This window comes from Tenrec ecaudatus, chromosome X (assembly GCF_050624435.1).
Source record: "Tenrec ecaudatus isolate mTenEca1 chromosome X, mTenEca1.hap1, whole genome shotgun sequence".
Taxonomy (NCBI): Eukaryota; Metazoa; Chordata; class Mammalia; order Afrosoricida; family Tenrecidae; genus Tenrec; species Tenrec ecaudatus.
This window is the reverse complement of record NC_134548.1, coordinates 142308836-142327410: the sequence shown is the minus strand read 5'-3', so window position 1 is coordinate 142327410 and position 18575 is coordinate 142308836. Positions and strand designations below refer to the sequence as shown.

Genomic DNA, 18575 nt, shown 5'->3' with positions numbered 1-18575 from the left:
TGGTTAGCGTCCCACCATCTGCCCACGATGCCACCAGGGGTAAATGACACATCAGTCAGCCACACAGAAAAGTGCCATAAGTCACATGCAGGGCATCCAGAGTTCCTGTAGACATCTTCGGGGGCCTTTGAGGCTGGGCAGGTGGACAGGGCATATGGCCAATGGCCAGCTTCACAGAGTGGGCCCTCTGGGAGTTCTGGGTCCAAATCTCAGGCAGGGCCTGCGCACATAGGTCTTTTCCCTCTGCCTGTGCCACATAGGTTCTGTTGGCTCACTGGCTGAATTCCGTGATTTGGCTCTTCTAGCCGTTGTCTTTGCCCCTCCCACCAAATGATGAGGCAGGGCCATGCAGACACGGGTTAGGGAAACAAAGCACTGATCCGAGAAGCCACTTTGGATTCTCTGGCACAGCTTCCCAGCATGGGTTTCACAGAGGCAAGAAACATAAGAGTGATTAGTGGGAGACTCATAAGAGGCTCCCGGGAAAGGACTTACCCCAGGAGAGTAGCGACGTTCAGATGGTTCCTGCACTAGGTTGCCTTCTCTCGAGAAGCAAACCCAGTGATAGATGGACAATCAATAGAAACTTTATATCAACAAAATGGTTCATACAACTGCAGAAGTGGCTAATTCCAATCCACTTCAGGTTCATGGGCCAGATGCTAAGTTATGGGGGCTTCCAGGAATCAGGAAAAGGAACCAGGAAACAAGAGGCCACCTCTGCTTGTTTGGACTTGAGCCAATGCCTCACTCTCCTGCGCGCTGATCCTGGGAGCCATCTGACCTGCCGAGTTTGGATGCATTAGCCTGCCAAGCCCTGAAGCTGTCGTATTCTCGTATTCACAGGAGCAGACAGCCTCATCTGTCCTCCTCAGAGAACTTGGTGGCTTTGAGCGGCTGGCCTTTCCGTTAGCTGCCATGCACTCTCCACTGTGCAACCAGGGCTCCTCACGAGGCGGACAGAGTTCAACTCCACTCGCGTGCTCAAAGGAGATAGACAGTGGGAAGCATTCTGGCGATCCCTCCTGCCCTTCCACCAAGTGGGCATGTGCTCAGGATTAAGTGAGGGGGTGGAAGCAGGCCTGCCATCCCTCGGGGGGCTCTCTACTCCTACAACCTCCAGTGTTGAGTTTGGTTCTTCTCACATTTTAAATGCCTGCACATGTGCATGGGGGTGAGACAGTGTGTGTACATGCGCACACATGAGCGCATTCATGAGTGTGTGCTTGTGTGTCCATCTATGCACGCATATGATGCACACTGTGCACACATGCAGTTGCACATGTGCATACATGAGTGTGTTCGACTTGCATGTGTGTCTGCATGTGCGCACATGCACGTGTATGAGCATCTCTGCATGTATGACAGGTGAGGGTGCATGAATATGTGTGTGAGTGTGTTAGCACCCGTACACATACATGTGCTTATACATGTGCATGAGTGTGTCTGCATGTGCGACAGGTGAGAGTACATGAATGTGGGTACATATGTGAGTGTGTGTCTGCCTCCTGGGCATACATACTCTTTTTGGAGTTATTTGAGCTATTTTTATGAGAACAGTCCTTTTTGCCTTTGTAATGTAAACCGGAAAAAGATGTGACACCACAGCTTCTGGAGAGGAAGAGGCCCAGCTGCAGCCGCAGGCTGGGCTTTCTCCTGGAAAATGGCATTGGTGAGGCAGCGGAAGGGGGGCATGCTTCCAGAAGGAAGGCAAGAAAGCCCGAGCAGCATGCTGGGGGCCAGTGGCCTTGGGGAGCCTGTTGTTCCAGTGGGGTCAGCAAGTGCAGATGCCTGTGTCAAGAAGATGACTGTGGCCATGCCAGGGGTGGCGTGGACTGGGGTGGCCTTAACAGATTGGTAGAGCAGGCAGGTTTCCATGCCTGAGTCCTGTGTGTGTGTGTGTGTGTGTGTGTGTGTGTGTGTGTGTGTGAGTGTCAAGAAATGGCACCTGGTTTCTGGTACCATTTTATTTCCCTTTCTGCCCACTTCCTTCCGTATCATCTGACCAAGACCACTTTGTTCCTTCCCAGCTCACCAACCCCACCCCCACCCCCACCTCTAACTGCCTCCTCCCTCTTCGCCAGCCCCCAGAAGTTCTAACTCATTAGCCTTCAGGCTGGAGAAGACTTCCTGCCAAGGAGGCCAGGGAAGACAATGCTATTTAACTTAGCCTGGTTTTCCACTAAGGAACCCCTGGCTGGTGCCAACACATAACACACTGAACGCTCAACAGTGAATAGAAAGGTTGAAGGTTTAAATCTACCCAGAGATGCCTTGGAAGAAAGGTCTGCCAATCAGCTGTTGAATATTCCTGGGATCCCCTTGCGTGAGACTCAATGGCAGCTAACAAGCACAGCAGCAGTAGACGGATTCGGAGAGCAAGTCAAACAAACAAACAAACAAACAAACAAACAAACAAACAAACAAACAAACCCAAATCTACAGCCAGGGAGTCAACTCTGACTCGTGGCCCCCCGGTTCGTGACCGAGCAGATTGTCAGGCCTTGGTTCTGTGGCACCACGGGGCGGGTGGTAGAACACATCTTCCAGTGGTGAAGGCGGTTCGGTGGCGGGCTGCTAACTGCAAGATTGTGGGGCATGGTCCAAATCCACCAGATGCTCGGAGGAGGAAAGATGAAGCTGTCTGCTCCCGCGAAGCTCTGAAGCCTCGGAAACCCCAGGGAGCGGTTTTGCTTTGCCAAACCCAACCCACTGCCATTGATTTTGAGCCGGATTTTTCTTCCAAGCCAGTACCACTGTTTGAGCTAGAGGGGTGGCCCCGGAAGTCAAATGGCCCTTGAGAGAGATCGCTCTGAAGCCCCTGGAGTGTGGAGTGTGGAGTCCGGATGGGGCCATTTCCAGGGCTTCCTGCTCTGCGGAGTTGTCAGCTGGAAGAGATGGCTGCAGAGGCGCAGCATGGGGCCAGGGAGGGAGCACGCCTCTGGCGGGAGGGTGGGAGCCTGGCCCCGGGGACTGGCCCCTGTCACCGCCTCCGCACCTCAGCTGCACACTGTTAATTCATCCCAATAAACAAACAACTACGGTGTCTCGAACCATTTTCTGATGATTCAAAATGATGCCAATCCTCCAGTCAATGAAAATCACTCTGGTTGTCACCACAGGGCGATTCGAAGGCATTCCTATAAGCCCCATCTGAGTCCCCGACTCACTCCAAAGACGCCTGGGATGGGAGGAAAAGCGCTGCTGTGTACTTGCAGGGAGCTCCAAGACAAGTTCCTCTCCTGCCTTCTAGGCGGTGCCAGCAATGCACTTCCCAGGCTGCTAACAGAAAAGGTGCCTTAGAAGAGAGGCCTGGCAATCTACTTCCGAAAGAATCAGCCAGGAAAACCCCTATGGACGATAGTTCACCTCTGACACATACAAGGTTCACAGAACCCATGAAGCGGCAACAGCTTCTGAACTTTCCTATGGTGCATCTATTCCTGATGGTTCTGTGCATGTGATTTCCAATTTTTAAAAATTTAATCATTTTATTGGGGGCTCATACAACTCTCATCACAATCCGTACATACATCCATTGCGTCAAGTACATTTGTACATTTGTTGCCCTCATCATTCTCCAAACATTTGCTTTCTACTTGAGCCCTTGGTATCAGCTCCTCATTTTTCCTCTCCCTCCCGGCTCCCCCTTCTCATGAACCCTTGATAATTTATAAATTATTATTATTATTATTTTGTCATATCTTGCACTGTCCGACATCTCCCTTCACCCACTTTTCTGTCGTCCGTCCCCCAGGGAGGAGGTTAAATGTAGATCCGTGTAATCTGTTCCCCCTTTCCACCCCACCTTCCCTCCACCCTCCTGGTATCGCCACTCTCACCACTGGTCCTGAAGGGATCATCCGTCTTGGATTCCTGTGTTTCCAGTTCCTATCTGTACCAGTGTACATCCTGTAGTCTAGCCAGGTTTGTAAGGTAGGATTGGGATCATATTGGGGGGAGGAGGGAGGGCAGGAATTCAGATGGAAATTTTAACGTTTGGGAACATTCTTCCACGTAAGGATCCCTGGTGGCACAGCGGGCTACACACGGAGCTGCGAACCTAGGAGCAAGGTCAGCAGTTTGCACCCACCAATGGCTCTGTGGGCAGAAGATGAGGTTTTATGCTCCATACATATTAGCTGTCCTGGAAACCCAGGTGTGTGTGTGCGGGGGGGGGGAGGACAGCTGTACTTTATCCTGTAGGATCTCTATGAATCAGCGTCAACTTGATGGCAGTGATAGGTCTTCCATTTAATGTTAAAAATAAAACAAACAAAAACTGCCGAAGCTAAATCCATTGTCACCCAATTGATTCTAACTCATGGTGACCTCATGTGTAGTCAAAGTTGAACTGGGCTCCCTAGGGGTTTCCGTGGGCTGCAATCTTTGGAAGATAGATGGCCAGGCCTTTCTTTTGTTGTACCTGCGGGTGAACTCAAACTGCCAAACGTCAGCAGCTGTGTGCCACCCAAGGACCTCTCTTGTTATTAGAGCTGAACCTTTTTTCCATGCCAGTAGGCTTGAAAACAGTACTTGGAAAGATTGCATAATACTCTTGTTTTCCAAAACGACCATATGTTGACCCATTTTCTGGTTATTAAGGATATGCCAACAGTTTCTTTTTTTTTTTTCTCTAGTGAATAAATAATGCTGGGTTGAATATCCCCATCCACAGAGACTCATGCCTTTCTGCAGTTACAGGTATTGTAAACTTGTTTCTGGAACTTGTTTCTAGGGGGAAAAAAATCTAACTCACTGCCATTGAGTCCATTCCGACTCAAAGAACCCTACATGACTGAGGAGAGCTGGGCCTGTTGTTGTTTTCTGAGAATGAACTCTTTATGGGAGAACACCTCATCTTTCTCCCTAAGAAATGGCTGGTGGCTTTGAACTGCTGACCTTGTGGTTTTCAGACTTCTGCAAAAGCTCCTGGTGCTTTTGGAAAATTGACCATCATTCACAGATGGGAGTGAATTCCCCTGCCTTTGCCAGCATCAGAGAAATCAACAACAGAGATGAACGGCTGCCAGGCACTCTGCTGGGCGTGGAGACTAGACTGGCATGTGGGGGCAGCAAAGCGGGCAGCCCTGGTTTCCGTCTTCGTCTTTGAGGCATTCCTGGCTGGGCGCAAGCTGGGAGAGTGGCAGCCATCAAATTCAGAATGTGTAATTACAGGCTATGATGGCATCCAACCAGGATGTGACCTGGCCTGGGATAGGGATGGTCAAGGGGGTCTTCCAGGGAAAGCCTTGCTTTAACTGTGACTACTGGGGGAGGAGGGGTGACAACTTGGCTCTGTGGGGAGAGGGAGCCGAAAGGCTAGACACCAAACCATTTCCTGGTGTGCATGTGTGTGTACAAGGGGTGGGGGTGTCTGAGACCCTCACATGTCATCTGTTCAGTACGCATCAATTTCCAGCACAGAGTTTGTGAGTTTCGTGGAGCACGGCTGCCGTCGGCGGGAACAGTGATCGGAGCTGATTCATGGTGCCGCAGTGCATGCTTCATGTTTTTTTTCTGGTCATCTGGATGAACCCACTGGTCAATTCTGACTCCTAGCGAGCCCGGCAGACGGAGAGGACTGCGTCACAGGGTTTCCCACGCTGTCATCTTGATGGCAAGAGACAGCCTCATCTTTCTCTTGTAGAGCACTTGGTGAGTTTGATCAGTTAAGGCAGCTGAGCACTTTAACCACTCCGTCTTCAGGGCTCCTTGTCGTCTTGGCAACAGCCAGTCCTTTCTTCTGAGGGGCCTCTGGGAAGACTAGCAGCCAAGTGCTTCCCACTTCACAGCACCCAGGGACTCACAGAGAGGGAGCAGCAAACGGCTGTTTACCATCGAAACCCGTGCAGGCAGCATTTCCGACTGGCATTTCCGGCCTTGCCGCCACCTGATGGATGGCCCAGGTGAACAACATCAAAGATCTCCTCCTTTAACTTCCTTCGCAGCTTAAAGTGCTTGTTGTCTTCCCAGTCTCCAGCAAAACAGACTGGTCCTGGCACCGCCAGCAAGCAGCTAGCCTGAGGCCTGGCCTGCAATCTCTCCCCCTGGGAGGGCTAAGGCTGGCAGGGGAGAGCAGCCCATGCAAGTGCTTCCTGTGGGAGCTGGCTCATGATGACCTAACCGGGGCATAGAGAGCAGAACGGAGCTCCACAGGACTTTCTTGGATGTCATCTTTGCAGAAAGGGGAGCACCAGGCCTTTGTCCCGTGGTGAGTTCAAACCATCAACCTTTAGGTGAGTGGTTGAGAGGAAAGCGTTTTGGCCTCCAGGGACCAGAGAGGGAGCATGTTACAGGTGCTATGTGCTGTCAGAATGTATCCCAATATGCACCAACCCCCGAGGACAGGGGTTCTCCACTTTCTGAATGCCACGACCCTTTCATACAGTTCCTCAGGTTGTGGTGACCCGCCAACCATCAAATTATTTTCATTGCTACTTCATCACTGTGATTTTGCTACTGTGATGAAAGGGTCGTTCGACCCCCAGGTTGAGAACCGCTGCTCTAGGACAGAGTAGGCCTGCCCTCTAGGTTTCCAAGGCTGTCAAGCTTTATGGAAGTAGACTGCCGCCTCATTGGTCTCCCATGGAGTGGGTGGTGGATTTGAACTGCTGACCTTGCGATCAGCAGCTAAGCTCGTTATACACTGCACCACCAGGGCTCCAGAGGGAGCGTCGCTCGTTCTTTAAAACCCTTCTTCCTCAGAAGATGGTCTGAGAGGCTGAAGCAGAGAAAACCGGGTGGCAGGACGTGGTAGGAGGCTGCAGCAGGTCAGGCAGAATTCAAAGCCGTCGCTGGCTGGTTTGTAACGGGCATGGTGTGATCAGATTGGCCTCTGGAGTGTCATTTTTAAAAGCTAATTCGAAAAGGCTGATTTTGTTGACTATAAAAAAAACCCAACCTATTGGTGTATGTTTGCTATGTAAATTCTCAACAAAATAAAACCCAAAGGTAATGAAATAAATTGATAGAATAACATAGTCTGACTAAGGAGCCCTGGTGGTGGTGTGGGTTACATGTTGGGCTGCGAACCTCAAGGTTAGCAATTCAGAACTACCAGGAGCTCTGTGTGTGGGACAGAGACGGGGCTTTCTACTTGGTCACCCTCAGAAACTCACAGGGGGCAGTTCTAGCCTGTCCTAGATGGTTGCTGGCAGTCTGAATGGACTGCATGGCAGGAAGGGGTTTTTTTGGTTTTTGGTATGGCTAAGAGGACACTGGTGGCTTGGTGGTAGAATTCTCAACGTCCATGTGGAAGACCCTGCGAACACTCCTCATATGCATGCATGCGCGCACACACCCCCATACACAGAGTCAGTGGTGGTCTGTGTGTTGCTGTGACATGGAACCGGTTCCATCGGCACTTCTAGACTAAGATGGATGAGGAAGAAACACTTGGCCATCTTCTTCCCCCAGTCTGCCAACACCCGACACCTCCTAAGGGTGTGCTCAGCAACCAGTCCTGGTGGCGGTGCAGTGCTGGGCAGTGTTGCCTTCTGCTCTTGGGGTCTCCATGAGTCGGGGACCACCTCGACGGCAGCTAACAACCTGGCTGCTGAAAACGATTCTCTTTGTGGATTACAGCAAAATACCAGGGGACCTGGAAAGGTTCGTGGAAAGATTCCATTCTCTCTCCATTCCATTGTTGCACCCATTTGGGGAAGAAGACCCCTCATGTTTCACTACGGCTACACTGGCAAAAGCAAGCTCCTCTGAAATTAAGCAAACTGAGTATGGATGATTGAAGGTATGCTCATTCTGGGAGCAACTCTCACATCCAGACTTGTATCTTTCAGAGCTTTCAGGGCTCCCCTTGGTTTGTCAAACATTACGCAACATCTCTGCAAAGCATTGTGGGGAAGACCATAGTATGCAACGCTTGGCTCCCATTTTCACAAGCTTTGAGTCCCTAAGGGGCAAAATGAAGACTTATTTAAATAATGTTACAAATGGAAGGTGCTAGTTCAGAGAAGCCAGCAATTTTCTGGCTAGAGTTTGGGCAGGTGGTGAGGTAGGAGCCAGAAGGTTCCAGGTGACGAACAGACTGAGGCAACCCAGAGGGTGTGGGAGTTTAGAGAAAGGGAGGAAATGAGAAGGTAGAGTGGGAGTTGGCCAGAGAGGTGGGTGAGACGTTGAATGCCAGACTGAAGGACTGGAACTTCAGTGGTCAGTGGTGGTGGACAGGGGCTGCTGAGCCGCATATTGGGGGAGATTAGTGGGGCGGGGGTGTGGTGGGTGTGGGGGTGTGGGTGGGTGTGTGGGTGTGGGGTGTGTGTGTGTGTGTGTGTGTGTGTGTGTGTAGAGCGGGGAGAGTGAGAGCGAGAGCAGCTGGCAACAAAGGAATTTGAAGGAGGTTAATTACCCTAGGCTTGAGGGCTTGAATTGAGTGGTGGCTACTGAGAGTAGGTAGTGGGAAGGGGCTGGATGGAGACACTTTGAATAATCTCACTTTGGCCTCCTTCCTTCACTTCTTCCTTCCTCCCATTTATCCACTATTTTTCCTTTTCCAGAAGCAATATCCCATACAGGTGTCTTATCAACCAGTTTTTCTCATTTGCATTTCCTCCAGAACCTTGCCAGGCGCCCTGCATTGAGTAGATGCCTTAATAAATTGGTTGTATTGCAATGGGTAGCTGATTAAGAGGTGGGGTGGGGGCCACAAGTGACCCCGTCCTGGCTCAAGCCAGGGGGAAAGGCACATCGAATCCACACTAGTTACAGGTTGTTTGAACACCAGTTGCCGTGGAGTCGGTTCTCACTCCCAGTGACCCATGTGTGTCATTGTGGAACTGTGCTCCGTAGGTTTTCCATGCCCGGGTTTTAGGGAGTAGATTTCCAGGCCTTTCTGCCAAGGCACCGCTGGGTTAACTTGAACTTCCTACCTTTTGGTGAGCAGCCAAACATGTTAACCATTTGCACCACCCAGAAGGCAAGCTATCTAGCTGACTTGAAATCTGAGGATGTAGCTACGAAGGATAGTGATTGTGTGTGTGTGTGCGTGTGCGTGTGCGTGTGCGTAGTACTAAACATTTGCCATTTCAACATGTTTCACACATACAGCTCAGGGACATGAACTTCATTGATTGTGCGTATGTGTCATTAGGGACAGCGATTTAAAGACATATCCAGTCTTCAACCCCGTGAGCTCTGGGTTGACATTCTGGTGCTGCCACCCACTGCCATGTGACCTTAGACAAGTCAGTCTCTGCCTCCCCACCCCACCCCACCCCCATAAAGGAGGGAATGTAGTCCTTCTTTGGAAGGTTGTGAGGAGCCCTCGGGCTACAGTGGGTTAAATGGGACTGCTAATTACAAGGTCGGCAGCTGAACCCCACCAACTATTGCACAAAAGATGCAGCTGTCTCCTCCCAGAGATTATGTCTCAGAAACCCACAGGGGCCGTTCTACAACTGATTCAATGGCAGTGGTTTGTAAGGCTGTTTGCCAAGAGGGCAAGGAGCCCTGCTGATGCAGTAGTGGAAGGACTCCGCTTCTAACCAGAGGGTGAGCAGCTCAAACCCACCAACTGCTCTGCAAAAGAAAGATTGAGGCCCTGTGCTCCCATCAAGATGACAGCATGGGAAACCCTGCTGGGCAGTCCTACTTCATCCAACAGGCTTGCTGAGAGTTGGAATTGCCCAGTGGGTTTGTCAAGATTAGCAACTACACTCACTACCAGAGTTGATTCTGCGTCCTTCCTAGTGAGCCTGTTGGACAGAGCAGAGCTGGTCCATAGGGCTTCCTAGGCTTGCCGGGAGCAGACAGCCTCATCTTTCCTCTGCGGGGCAAGACTACAGGTGATGGTAGCTGTGTTCGTGCAGCACCTGGGAGGAACAACGGCGATTCCGTAAATGAGAACTATTTAAACTCGTGTGTGGGAGTAGTAGCTATCCAGGTCAGGGGAGGAGCGTACAGTGCGAGAGAAACATCGGGCCATGTCACTCCCCTGAGCAAAGTCTGAACGGAAGCGGTTTGGGGAAAATGGAGGTGTTCGGGGAATAATGATTACAGCTGCCATTCATTTAGCACGTAGGGTCCGGAAGCGCTTCCCGCCCTTTCAATGTCCTCCTCATTCCACCCTCACTTTGACAGCTCTGAGCCAGGTGCTGGCAGTTCTTTCACTTTAACACACTGCCAGCGTGCCGATTCTGACTCTTGGTGACTCTGTACAGGATTCTGGAGACTACATCTTTACAGAAACAGCCAGCCTCCTCTTTCTCCCAGGGAACGGCAGGAGAGTTGGAATGCTTGAGCCAGCAGCCCAATGCCTCGCTCTCCATGCCACTGGAGCACTGAGGTCAATTTCTTCTTATCCAAGGTCAAGCTTCCAATAAGTAATCTAGCTGGGACTTGAACCCAGGCAGCCTGGCTGTTGGGAGATATGACGAACCCCAAGAGTCTTACCTTTCGAATCCCTATGGGGCAGCTTAGGTGACCAGCCAGGGGGTAGACCCTTCAGGGTGGTAGTGCTCATCCAGGGGAGTGTGAGCCAACTCCCCTGGTCTTGGCTTACTTTAAAATGCAGACTCTAATATCTGACCAGAAGCAGACTTTCGGGGGGTGGGGATGGCACCTATCTGCAATCACCTTTCAAGGTGCTTTTTCTGCACACTGAGATGTGAGACTCCCCAGTGCAGGGTTTTGGGGTGAAGTGACGTCTAGTTGCTGCGAAGCCCCTGAGGAAGCAATGCGAGGTCATGCTTAGGACACGGGCATTATCCCATTCTGTTTTGGGGGTGGGGGTCAAGGAGCCCTGGTAACATAGTAGTTACATGTTGGGGTGCTAACCACAAGATCAGCTGTTCAAATCCATCAGCTGCTTCACAGGAGAAAGGGCTTTCAACTCCTGTGAAGGGCCAGTCTCAGAAACCCACAGTAGTTCTATTCTGTCCTGTACGAGAGAACTAAGGGTCAGCATCAACTCGATGGCAAGGAGGTTGAGTTAGTCCAGCGTGACAGGCGGCTACCATGTGGCAGTCTGGATGGAAAACTGGGCCAATATGAGAGGCAGCAAATATGGCGAAATCCTACCAGCTGGTGAACTTAGCTAAATGGGTGGGGTGTCCGTTGTAGCCATCTTTCAGCTTGGAGGCTCGGAGAATTTCTTCGTAACAAAATTGGAAAATGTAACCAGGACTAAATTTCAAGCCGTCTCACTAACCTGAGTGACCTGAGCTTATTTTGCGACACCCAAAGCCAGGTCTGCCACTTGCCGTGGCGTCAAAGGCCACAGCGGGTTGCCTGCCACGGACACCCCCGCAGCCTGAGATACTTTGCCAAATGGCTAGCTGCTGGCCGTCATTTACCCACTGGGGAGCAAACCGCCCCAGCAAGGAGACACACTGGCCAAGGGTTTGGGTGGGGCTAGCAAAACTTCATGAGCACATTGTGTTAGCACGTTCATCTGGGACGAGCTCACAGCTGAGAAGCAACCTCCCCAGCTGTGGCCTCCATGAGAAGAGACTCAGCCCACACGCCCGTCCGGGGTTTGGCCAGGAGCCATGGCCCTGGGTGCAAATGAGGGCTTCCCTCTTGAAGGGCCAGAGTTCAGGTTTGATGCAAAAACCACCCAGACAACCAAAGTACGATGGACTTCCTCAGTTCGAGGTGGTACATGGTCCAATCTGGGTGCCCCAGACTGTCAGTTGGATCATGGCAAGCGAGGAGCTTTTGGGGAGCGTTGGAATTACTGAGGCCAGTGTGAGGCTGACACCCATGTAAAAGAAGTCTCTTCTTCCTTGTGACCCATTTGGAAGCTGTTGCAGTTCACACAAAGTGAAGGGAAAATACTGGTGGATTAAGTCCCGGGCGAGTGCCCTCTGCCTATCTATGTGAGCGGCCTTGCTGTTGTGTAGAATGCATTGGAATGTGCAGTGAGATTAAGATTTAGCCCCCTATCAGCTGACCTCTCTTTTGACCAATTTTAAATTTGTTCTGGTTTTGAATATTTTTTCTTTTCGATTGAGGTTTTTGTTTTCCTTGGTTCTTGTTTTTTTTTATGTTTTTCTGCATATGAAAACCAGGATAGGTAAATCTCCAGTGACAATAACTGGAGTCATGGTTCCTTGGGAGGAGTGTGGCTGGGGAGGTTGGGGGGAAATGGGGAACTAACAACAAGTACAGTGTTGAAGAAACTGCTGTAAAACTGATCATGGTGATGAATGTACAACTCTCCTTGATGTGATTGAACTATTGTATGAAATGTGACTTATATGCCAGTAACACTACTGAGGGCTGGGGGAATCTCTTTTCCTCTGACAGGATATAGTTTCTTTATGGGGTGTGAAAAACGCATGGCTTCTTTCCCATCTCTAAAAATCCCAGCTCACTGCCAGCAAGTCCCTTTCACCTCACGGTGAGCCTGTAGGGCCGAGACCTGCCCCGATGGCTTCCACGGCTGTCCACTTTGTTGGAAGCAGCTCGCCGGCCGACGGGGCTGCTGTGAGAGAGACCCAGTGACAAGAGCGTCCGATCGACTTCTTCCTTACCAGGGGCACACTTTCCACACAACATATATTTATTCAGAAAATGGCAATAAATTATAATAAAAAAAGGTGACACGAAATACAGGATTCCACTAGCAGCTCTGCTTAGTGACCAAGACAGGTGGGGACAACAGAACAGTCACAGGAGAAGAATCTGATAAGAGGAAGAGGGAGGGTGGGGAGGTGACTTCATCCCTAGGATTGCAACCAGCACAGTGTCCTTCTCGGCCTGCTGGCAGGAGTTGCTCTGGCCGAACCCCTGGCAGTGACTTAGGGATGTGAGGTTGGGGTCCTGCTGTTTCTGGTCTCTCCCACCTGGAGCTTGTCTAGAAGCCCCGCACGTAGACATCCCTCAGCCAGAGACCGGCAGGAAGAGGAGGCAGTAAAGCAGCATAGTGCTTTTCATGCACAAAGGGGGTGGGCAGCTGCACATGGCCCCCTGCCGGCCCTGCCCGTAGGCCTTCGGAGACCCTGGGCCGGCAGTATCCTGGCCAGCAAGCCTCAGGTCTCCAGAGAGGCTCCCTTCTGTCATGGTGTCTCTAACTTGACCTATCATCTGCCTCTCCTGCTAACTTGCTGGCCTAGTGCCGATGACAACGCTGTTCTGATTGCAGTTGTCCGTGAACTAAGTTCAACTCCCCGGCCTAGACTCATCACATGGCCAGGAATTTGACAGCCAATAACAAGTCCGGTTTCCCTAACTTCCAGGTAGAAGATTGCATGAACATAGACACTGCATGAGTTGGCCCTCAGTGGGAACTACCCACCCCCACCCATCTGTAGGGGAACCCATGCCTGTGATTATGCCCAGAGCCTGCCCAAAGTGCTCCTTGGGTTGACTGTAAACTGGTAATGACTAAGTCCATCAGAGGACACCCGTCGTCTCGGGCAGCTGTGTGCCGTCTGTGACCAGTGGCTTATTTACTGGCCCTCAGGGACTATCTTCTTTCGTAAAGGCCGACCCTAACCCCCTGCCAAGCTGGACTCGATACAGAGCCCCGAGGGGTGTCTCAGGTAGGAGAGCTACGGTGCTTCTTGTCCTCCATCTGTTACCACAGTGCTGGACAAGGTGGCTATGGGACTCCAGGGCAGCCTGCAAATCCTTTCATGGTAGGAGCGGGCTGTCACGCTCAGAGCCAACTCTGCTGAGGGTGAGAGCGACCCCTGACCCCTGCTCCTTCATGAGACTCTGAGGGGATGGGTATGGCCACCCTCAACCCCCCTGCTGCGGAGGAGCAGTAGCTGTAGACAAGTTGGCGTGCAGATGCTCACGCCGGGACAAGGTGGATCCTCACTGGAGGTGGGTTCTGTGGACACCCAGGCTCTACGTTCTGGAGAGGGGCAGGAAAGGGCGAGGAGGAAGCCAGCCCTGTCAGACATGACTAGTCTCCCCCGTGTGACATACTCAAAAGGCCTCCGTTCCGCTTGTCATTTTCTATCAGTGGGAAGTTCTCATTGTCTCTGCACTTATGCTACGTAGTGGGATCAGAGACAAGAGGCTATGGCTCCACCTAGTGCCGGTCAACACAAAGGCCAATTGAACGGACAAGGAGACGCCCCTGTAGCAGAAACCAGAAAGGCATGGAATGACCTCATCGAGGCAGCAAACTCAGTGCTGGGAGACACCCTAGTTGTCACTAGCCTAACCCAGATGTCCTTCAAAGTAACAATACTAGCGGGGTGCAAAGGAGTGAGGTGGGACGGCGGGCCAAAGTGCTTCAGATGAAGAATTACAGACAAGTCTGAGCTACAGCTAGCTTGTGCACCTGGGGGTGGGGAGACATCTCAATGCACCAAAGGTGATCCTGACAATGGAGTTGGAGGGCAACAAGCACATCCCTAAGAAAGAGTGCAAAATACAGAGCTCTTGGCCTTATAAGGAGAAAACACAAAAACACCGAGATATAGTAACTTTGGCTTGGCATTCAAAGTCTAGAAGGAGTGTGCTGGGTTGGCTGTGGCAAAGGGGCACAGGGAGGGTGAGGACACGTGCATCCTTTTGCATCATTAACAAAAACCTTTCCATGCCCACAGCCTGAGCCCTCTGCAGCAGACCCTGCGCGTGACATGGCTTTTCACCCCGTCTGGAAAAACCGGGAGCCCAAGTTCTTCCAGCTCTGGAATCTTGGTGAACCGGAAGAAGAGGAGAATTAGTCTTCGTCGCTCCCCAGCAGGAACCCCAGCAGGAACTGGATGGCACGCTGGCGGTCGCTTGGAGGCTGTCTGGTCATAAGGTTGGGAGGAGGCCTTAGGAGAAGGCTGGTGAAGAGGGTAGCTAGAGAGAGAGATGGCAAAGGGGGAAAGTCCTGATCAGACACTTCGGGAGCAACACTTCAGAGACAGGGACAAGGGCAGCAGGAGGGGAGTGATCACATTGGTGGAGTCCCTCATCGGTGCAAACGGTGAACACCCGTGAGGAGACCACAGAGCGATGTTCTGCTCTGGCCATACCAAGTAGCTATGATATGGCACCCACTTGGCAGCATCCACCCTTGGCCAGTACGCCCCTCACCTTCCCCGGCCCCCCAGTCATCACCTTACCGATCATGTTGGCGCTGACATTGTTGTACTCGGAGAATTTTAGGAGTTCTCGAAGGAATGCCATCAAGTAGCGGAACACATTTCGATGGCATCTTGGCAGCTGCGAAATGACCTGTTTGAAGAGGCGGGTAGGAAATGGGGATGAGAGGGGATAGCAGGGAGTCAGAGGAACCGAGGGGCGCCCCTAGGATTTATGACACCTGCCAAAGGACCACCCCCTCACCAGGCCTTGGGGCCCTCACACGCTCACACGCACACCCTGCCTCACAAGTAGGTCCGCGGGGGCCTGCGTTTTGTAGACCAAATGGAAGTTTTAGGCATTTTCGACCATTAAGCACCAAAATTATTTCAGGAGTTATGTAACATGGAGACCAAAAATGGCGCAACATCCAGCCTGCCTGAGTGGCCCGCGCAGTCTGCTGCACCCATCGCCCCAGCCACAGGGGCGGACTCCATGCCAGGAGGCTTCCTGAACATGGGAAGAGACCACCAGGACAGGTAGTCAATCTAATAGGAAACACTTGTTCCTCGCCTGTACAGGGCTCAGATGCAGACCCACCCACCCAGGAGCTGGAAGCTCATCTGGCTTTGTATACCAGTTTGGGGGAGTGGGATGGGGAAAAGAGAAGACCTGCCCCAGGCCCCCTTAGATTGGGGGTGGTGGCGGTGGCAGTGGCAGTGGCAGTGGGGTGATGAATGAAGCCCACCTGCCGGCAGACCCGGGGCTCGTGGGCTGAGTCGAGGCATCGCTGATACAGCTCATAGCAGATGACTGGCTCCGGCAGTGCCTCCAGGAAGATGAGCAGGGCTTCAGCCACGGAGTGGTTGCTGCCAGCTGGGTGGGCCAGAGTCAAGGGAAAGGCATGCCAGTGAAAAGGTGGTGGCACGTGGGCCTGGCCACCCCTTCCTCCTACTCCGAGTGGCTTTTCTCTTGCACTCGGACCCCTCTGGAGTGGTTACAGACTCCATCATGCTCTGAGGAGGTCTGGCCCAACTTCAGAGGCAGGAAGCTTACCAGAGGCCTTCCATTATCTTTCCACTCCATTTTCCCTCCTTGTGCCTGCAGAAGGCTCCCTTCACACTGGCTCTGTCCTACAAACTCGCTGCCAGGGCTCTCTGTAGCCTTGGCCCTGTCCTCGGCTATGTGGGCCGTGTGTCCTTCCTGGAGAAAGGCACGTTGCTTCCTACTTCTTGATTGCCTTGACTGAGCGTGTGATGCAAAGAAGAGAGGTCGACAACCCCGACCTTGAGCGAAAGACAATCAAACCAGAGCAACGGAGATGTGAAACCCAGGCAAAAGCGAGCTGTGCTGGAAAGGATACGGATTGCCTCGGGAATGCTGGTATCCAGGCACTCGATGATCTGCTGCAATTCCTCCTGCATTCCCGGGGTCTGGAACAGGTCCTCCTAAAGAAGGGGTGAGAACAAGGTGTTCACCAGGGCCAGGGCGGCATCGGAAAAACGGCCATCCCAAATCTCCAAAATCTGTGTGAAGTCTGATTTCAGCCCAGACAATTAATTCTCTCTTCCAAGGGGTTATCCTCTACCAGTTAGGGCAGGGGTACCGACCAGGAAATGAGTTCTAGCCACTTGACAAGTAACAAGGCATAGTCCAAACCATATACCCTGCAAACTACATACCTCCCAACCCAAACGATATATCCTCCAACCCAAACTTGTCACCATCAAGTTGGTGCCGACTCCTAGCCACATGAGGAGGCAGGGCAGAACTGCCCCTGTGGGGTTTTAAGACTGTCACTCTTTATGGGAGTAAAAGGCCTCATCTTTCTCCCTCGGAGTGGCTGGTGCTTTCAAACTGCTGACCTGACAGCAGCCCAGGGCTGAAGCATGGTATCACCCGGGCTCCTTGCAAGGAATCTGTATACATCAAACAGATCCTACTCAAGGCTGGGGAAGGAGGCCTGGCACATTCAGGGTGAGCCTTACTTTCAAGCGATATTACTCTTCACTGAATAAGAAAAAAAATTTCCTTTTCTACTTGATCCCTGGGTATTTCTTCCCTGTGGGGAGTATGATGAGGGGGGTGGGGGAAGGCGGACCAAATCACAGAAATTATATAGTTTGAAGTCCGCTTTGGACTTTAAAGTCTTCAATGCCCACCTAGAAGGTACAGTGGGTTCCACAGATCTGGACCCAGAGTGCCCAAAGGTACAAAAATCTCCAGAAAACAACTCCCTGCTCTCAAGTTGGTTCCAACTTGCAATGACACTACAGGATGGGACAGAACTGCCTCCCCCCCCGGGGGCTCTGAAGGCTGTAAATCTTGAAGAGGAACGGAAAGGCTTTTCTCTCTCCTGTAGAGCATGTGGTGGATTCGTACTACCAACCTTGCGGTTAGCACCCCACCTTGCAACCCACTACTCCCCACAGGGTCTCAATTCTAGCCCCGGCGCTGTCACTGGGTTTCTGCTGAGCTGGTTGAACCTCTGTGCTGTCACCTACACCACCAGCACTCACCTGGTGGCAGGCGTGTTTAAATAAGTGATTCACTAGAAGCCAGATCTCCTTGGGGACCTGGAGGGGTCGCTCACTGGTACCTTCATCCAAGGGAACCATCTGCAGAAGAGATTTCTCCTAGTGGATGAAAAGGGATTATCAAAGAGGTCTCAGGAAAGGCCTGTGTGTGTAACTTATGTGGGTCCCAGCATAGCGTAATCTTCCCCCCCCCCCCTCACTTGGGGGCGAGCCTGGGCAGCGAGTATTCCAGTGATCCTCATAGTTCAAGGACCTTGCCAAAATGCTTCTGAACTGGAGGCCCTTCATGTGGGTTTGTTACCATGTGGACGTACTCACGGACACTGGACCAGTGCGCCAGCGACACTGCCAGAGTGGGCCCCACACAGAAATGACAATGGTCAGCACGGTGCTTTTAGACAGCAGGGTCAAGATTGAGGGGTTTCTGTACTTCTGGTTTTTCTTTCCAGCCTGGCTGTCAATCTCTCTCTTGTCCCTTTGGACTTAGATGCCATCCTTTGGTCAGGAAGAAAGGGCAAGCCCTCCACCTGGGTGCATCAGCCACAAAACACTCCTAAACCAGCACACTGAGTGCCAGAAAGCCCAGGAAACGTCTAGGGCCGGAGTGCGTATTAGTAGCGCTTACCCTGTCCACCCCCTTTTCTCCTCTCTTGGAAGTCCCTCTGAGAGAAGGGGGAAAATTCAAGTAGCCCACATCGGGCAGTTACTAAGGAAATGGGAGCGTAAGGAGATACAGTGGACGTGTGGATTTTAAGAGCTGCAAGAGCCCCCAATAAAATCTTTGAATTAAAATAGGGGGAAGGAGGGGAACATGAGCTGATACCAAGGGCTCAAGTAGAAAGACAATGTTTTGGAAAGGTTGATGGCAACATAAGTACAAATGTGTTTGACACAATGGATGGATTGTAAGAGCTGTAAGAACCTCCAATAACAATTATAAATGGATGCTTGGGGACCTATGAGACGGGCTGGACCAGATTTGCTTTCCAAATGGTCTACAGTTTTGGTTTGTATTGCTTGGATTTTGGTCATAATAGAGTGGATCTCAGA

At 51.7% G+C, this 18575-nt stretch overlaps 1 protein-coding gene across 4 annotated transcripts in view; it reads right to left on the bottom strand.

Annotated features, from left to right (window-relative positions):
* Window positions 1–12502: 12502 nt before the first annotated feature.
* OCRL (OCRL inositol polyphosphate-5-phosphatase) overlaps window positions 12503–18575 on the bottom strand; it is a 60798-nt gene continuing 54725 nt past the window's right edge. For 2 of the 4 annotated variants that reach the window (XM_075539517.1, XM_075539519.1), the window contains 5 exons: window positions 17508–17624; window positions 16352–16436; window positions 15737–15864; window positions 15030–15141; window positions 12503–14763 (listed from right to left, as the gene is read on the bottom strand). In XM_075539517.1, the coding sequence (XP_075395632.1) occupies window positions 14639–14763; window positions 15030–15141; window positions 15737–15864; window positions 16352–16436; window positions 17508–17624 (567 nt within the window). In that variant the 3' untranslated portion in view covers window positions 12503–14638. The remainder of the gene's footprint in view (window positions 14764–15029; window positions 15142–15736; window positions 15865–16351; window positions 16437–17507; window positions 17625–18575) is intronic. The other 2 variants (XM_075539518.1, XM_075539520.1) reach the window with 1 other exon arrangement.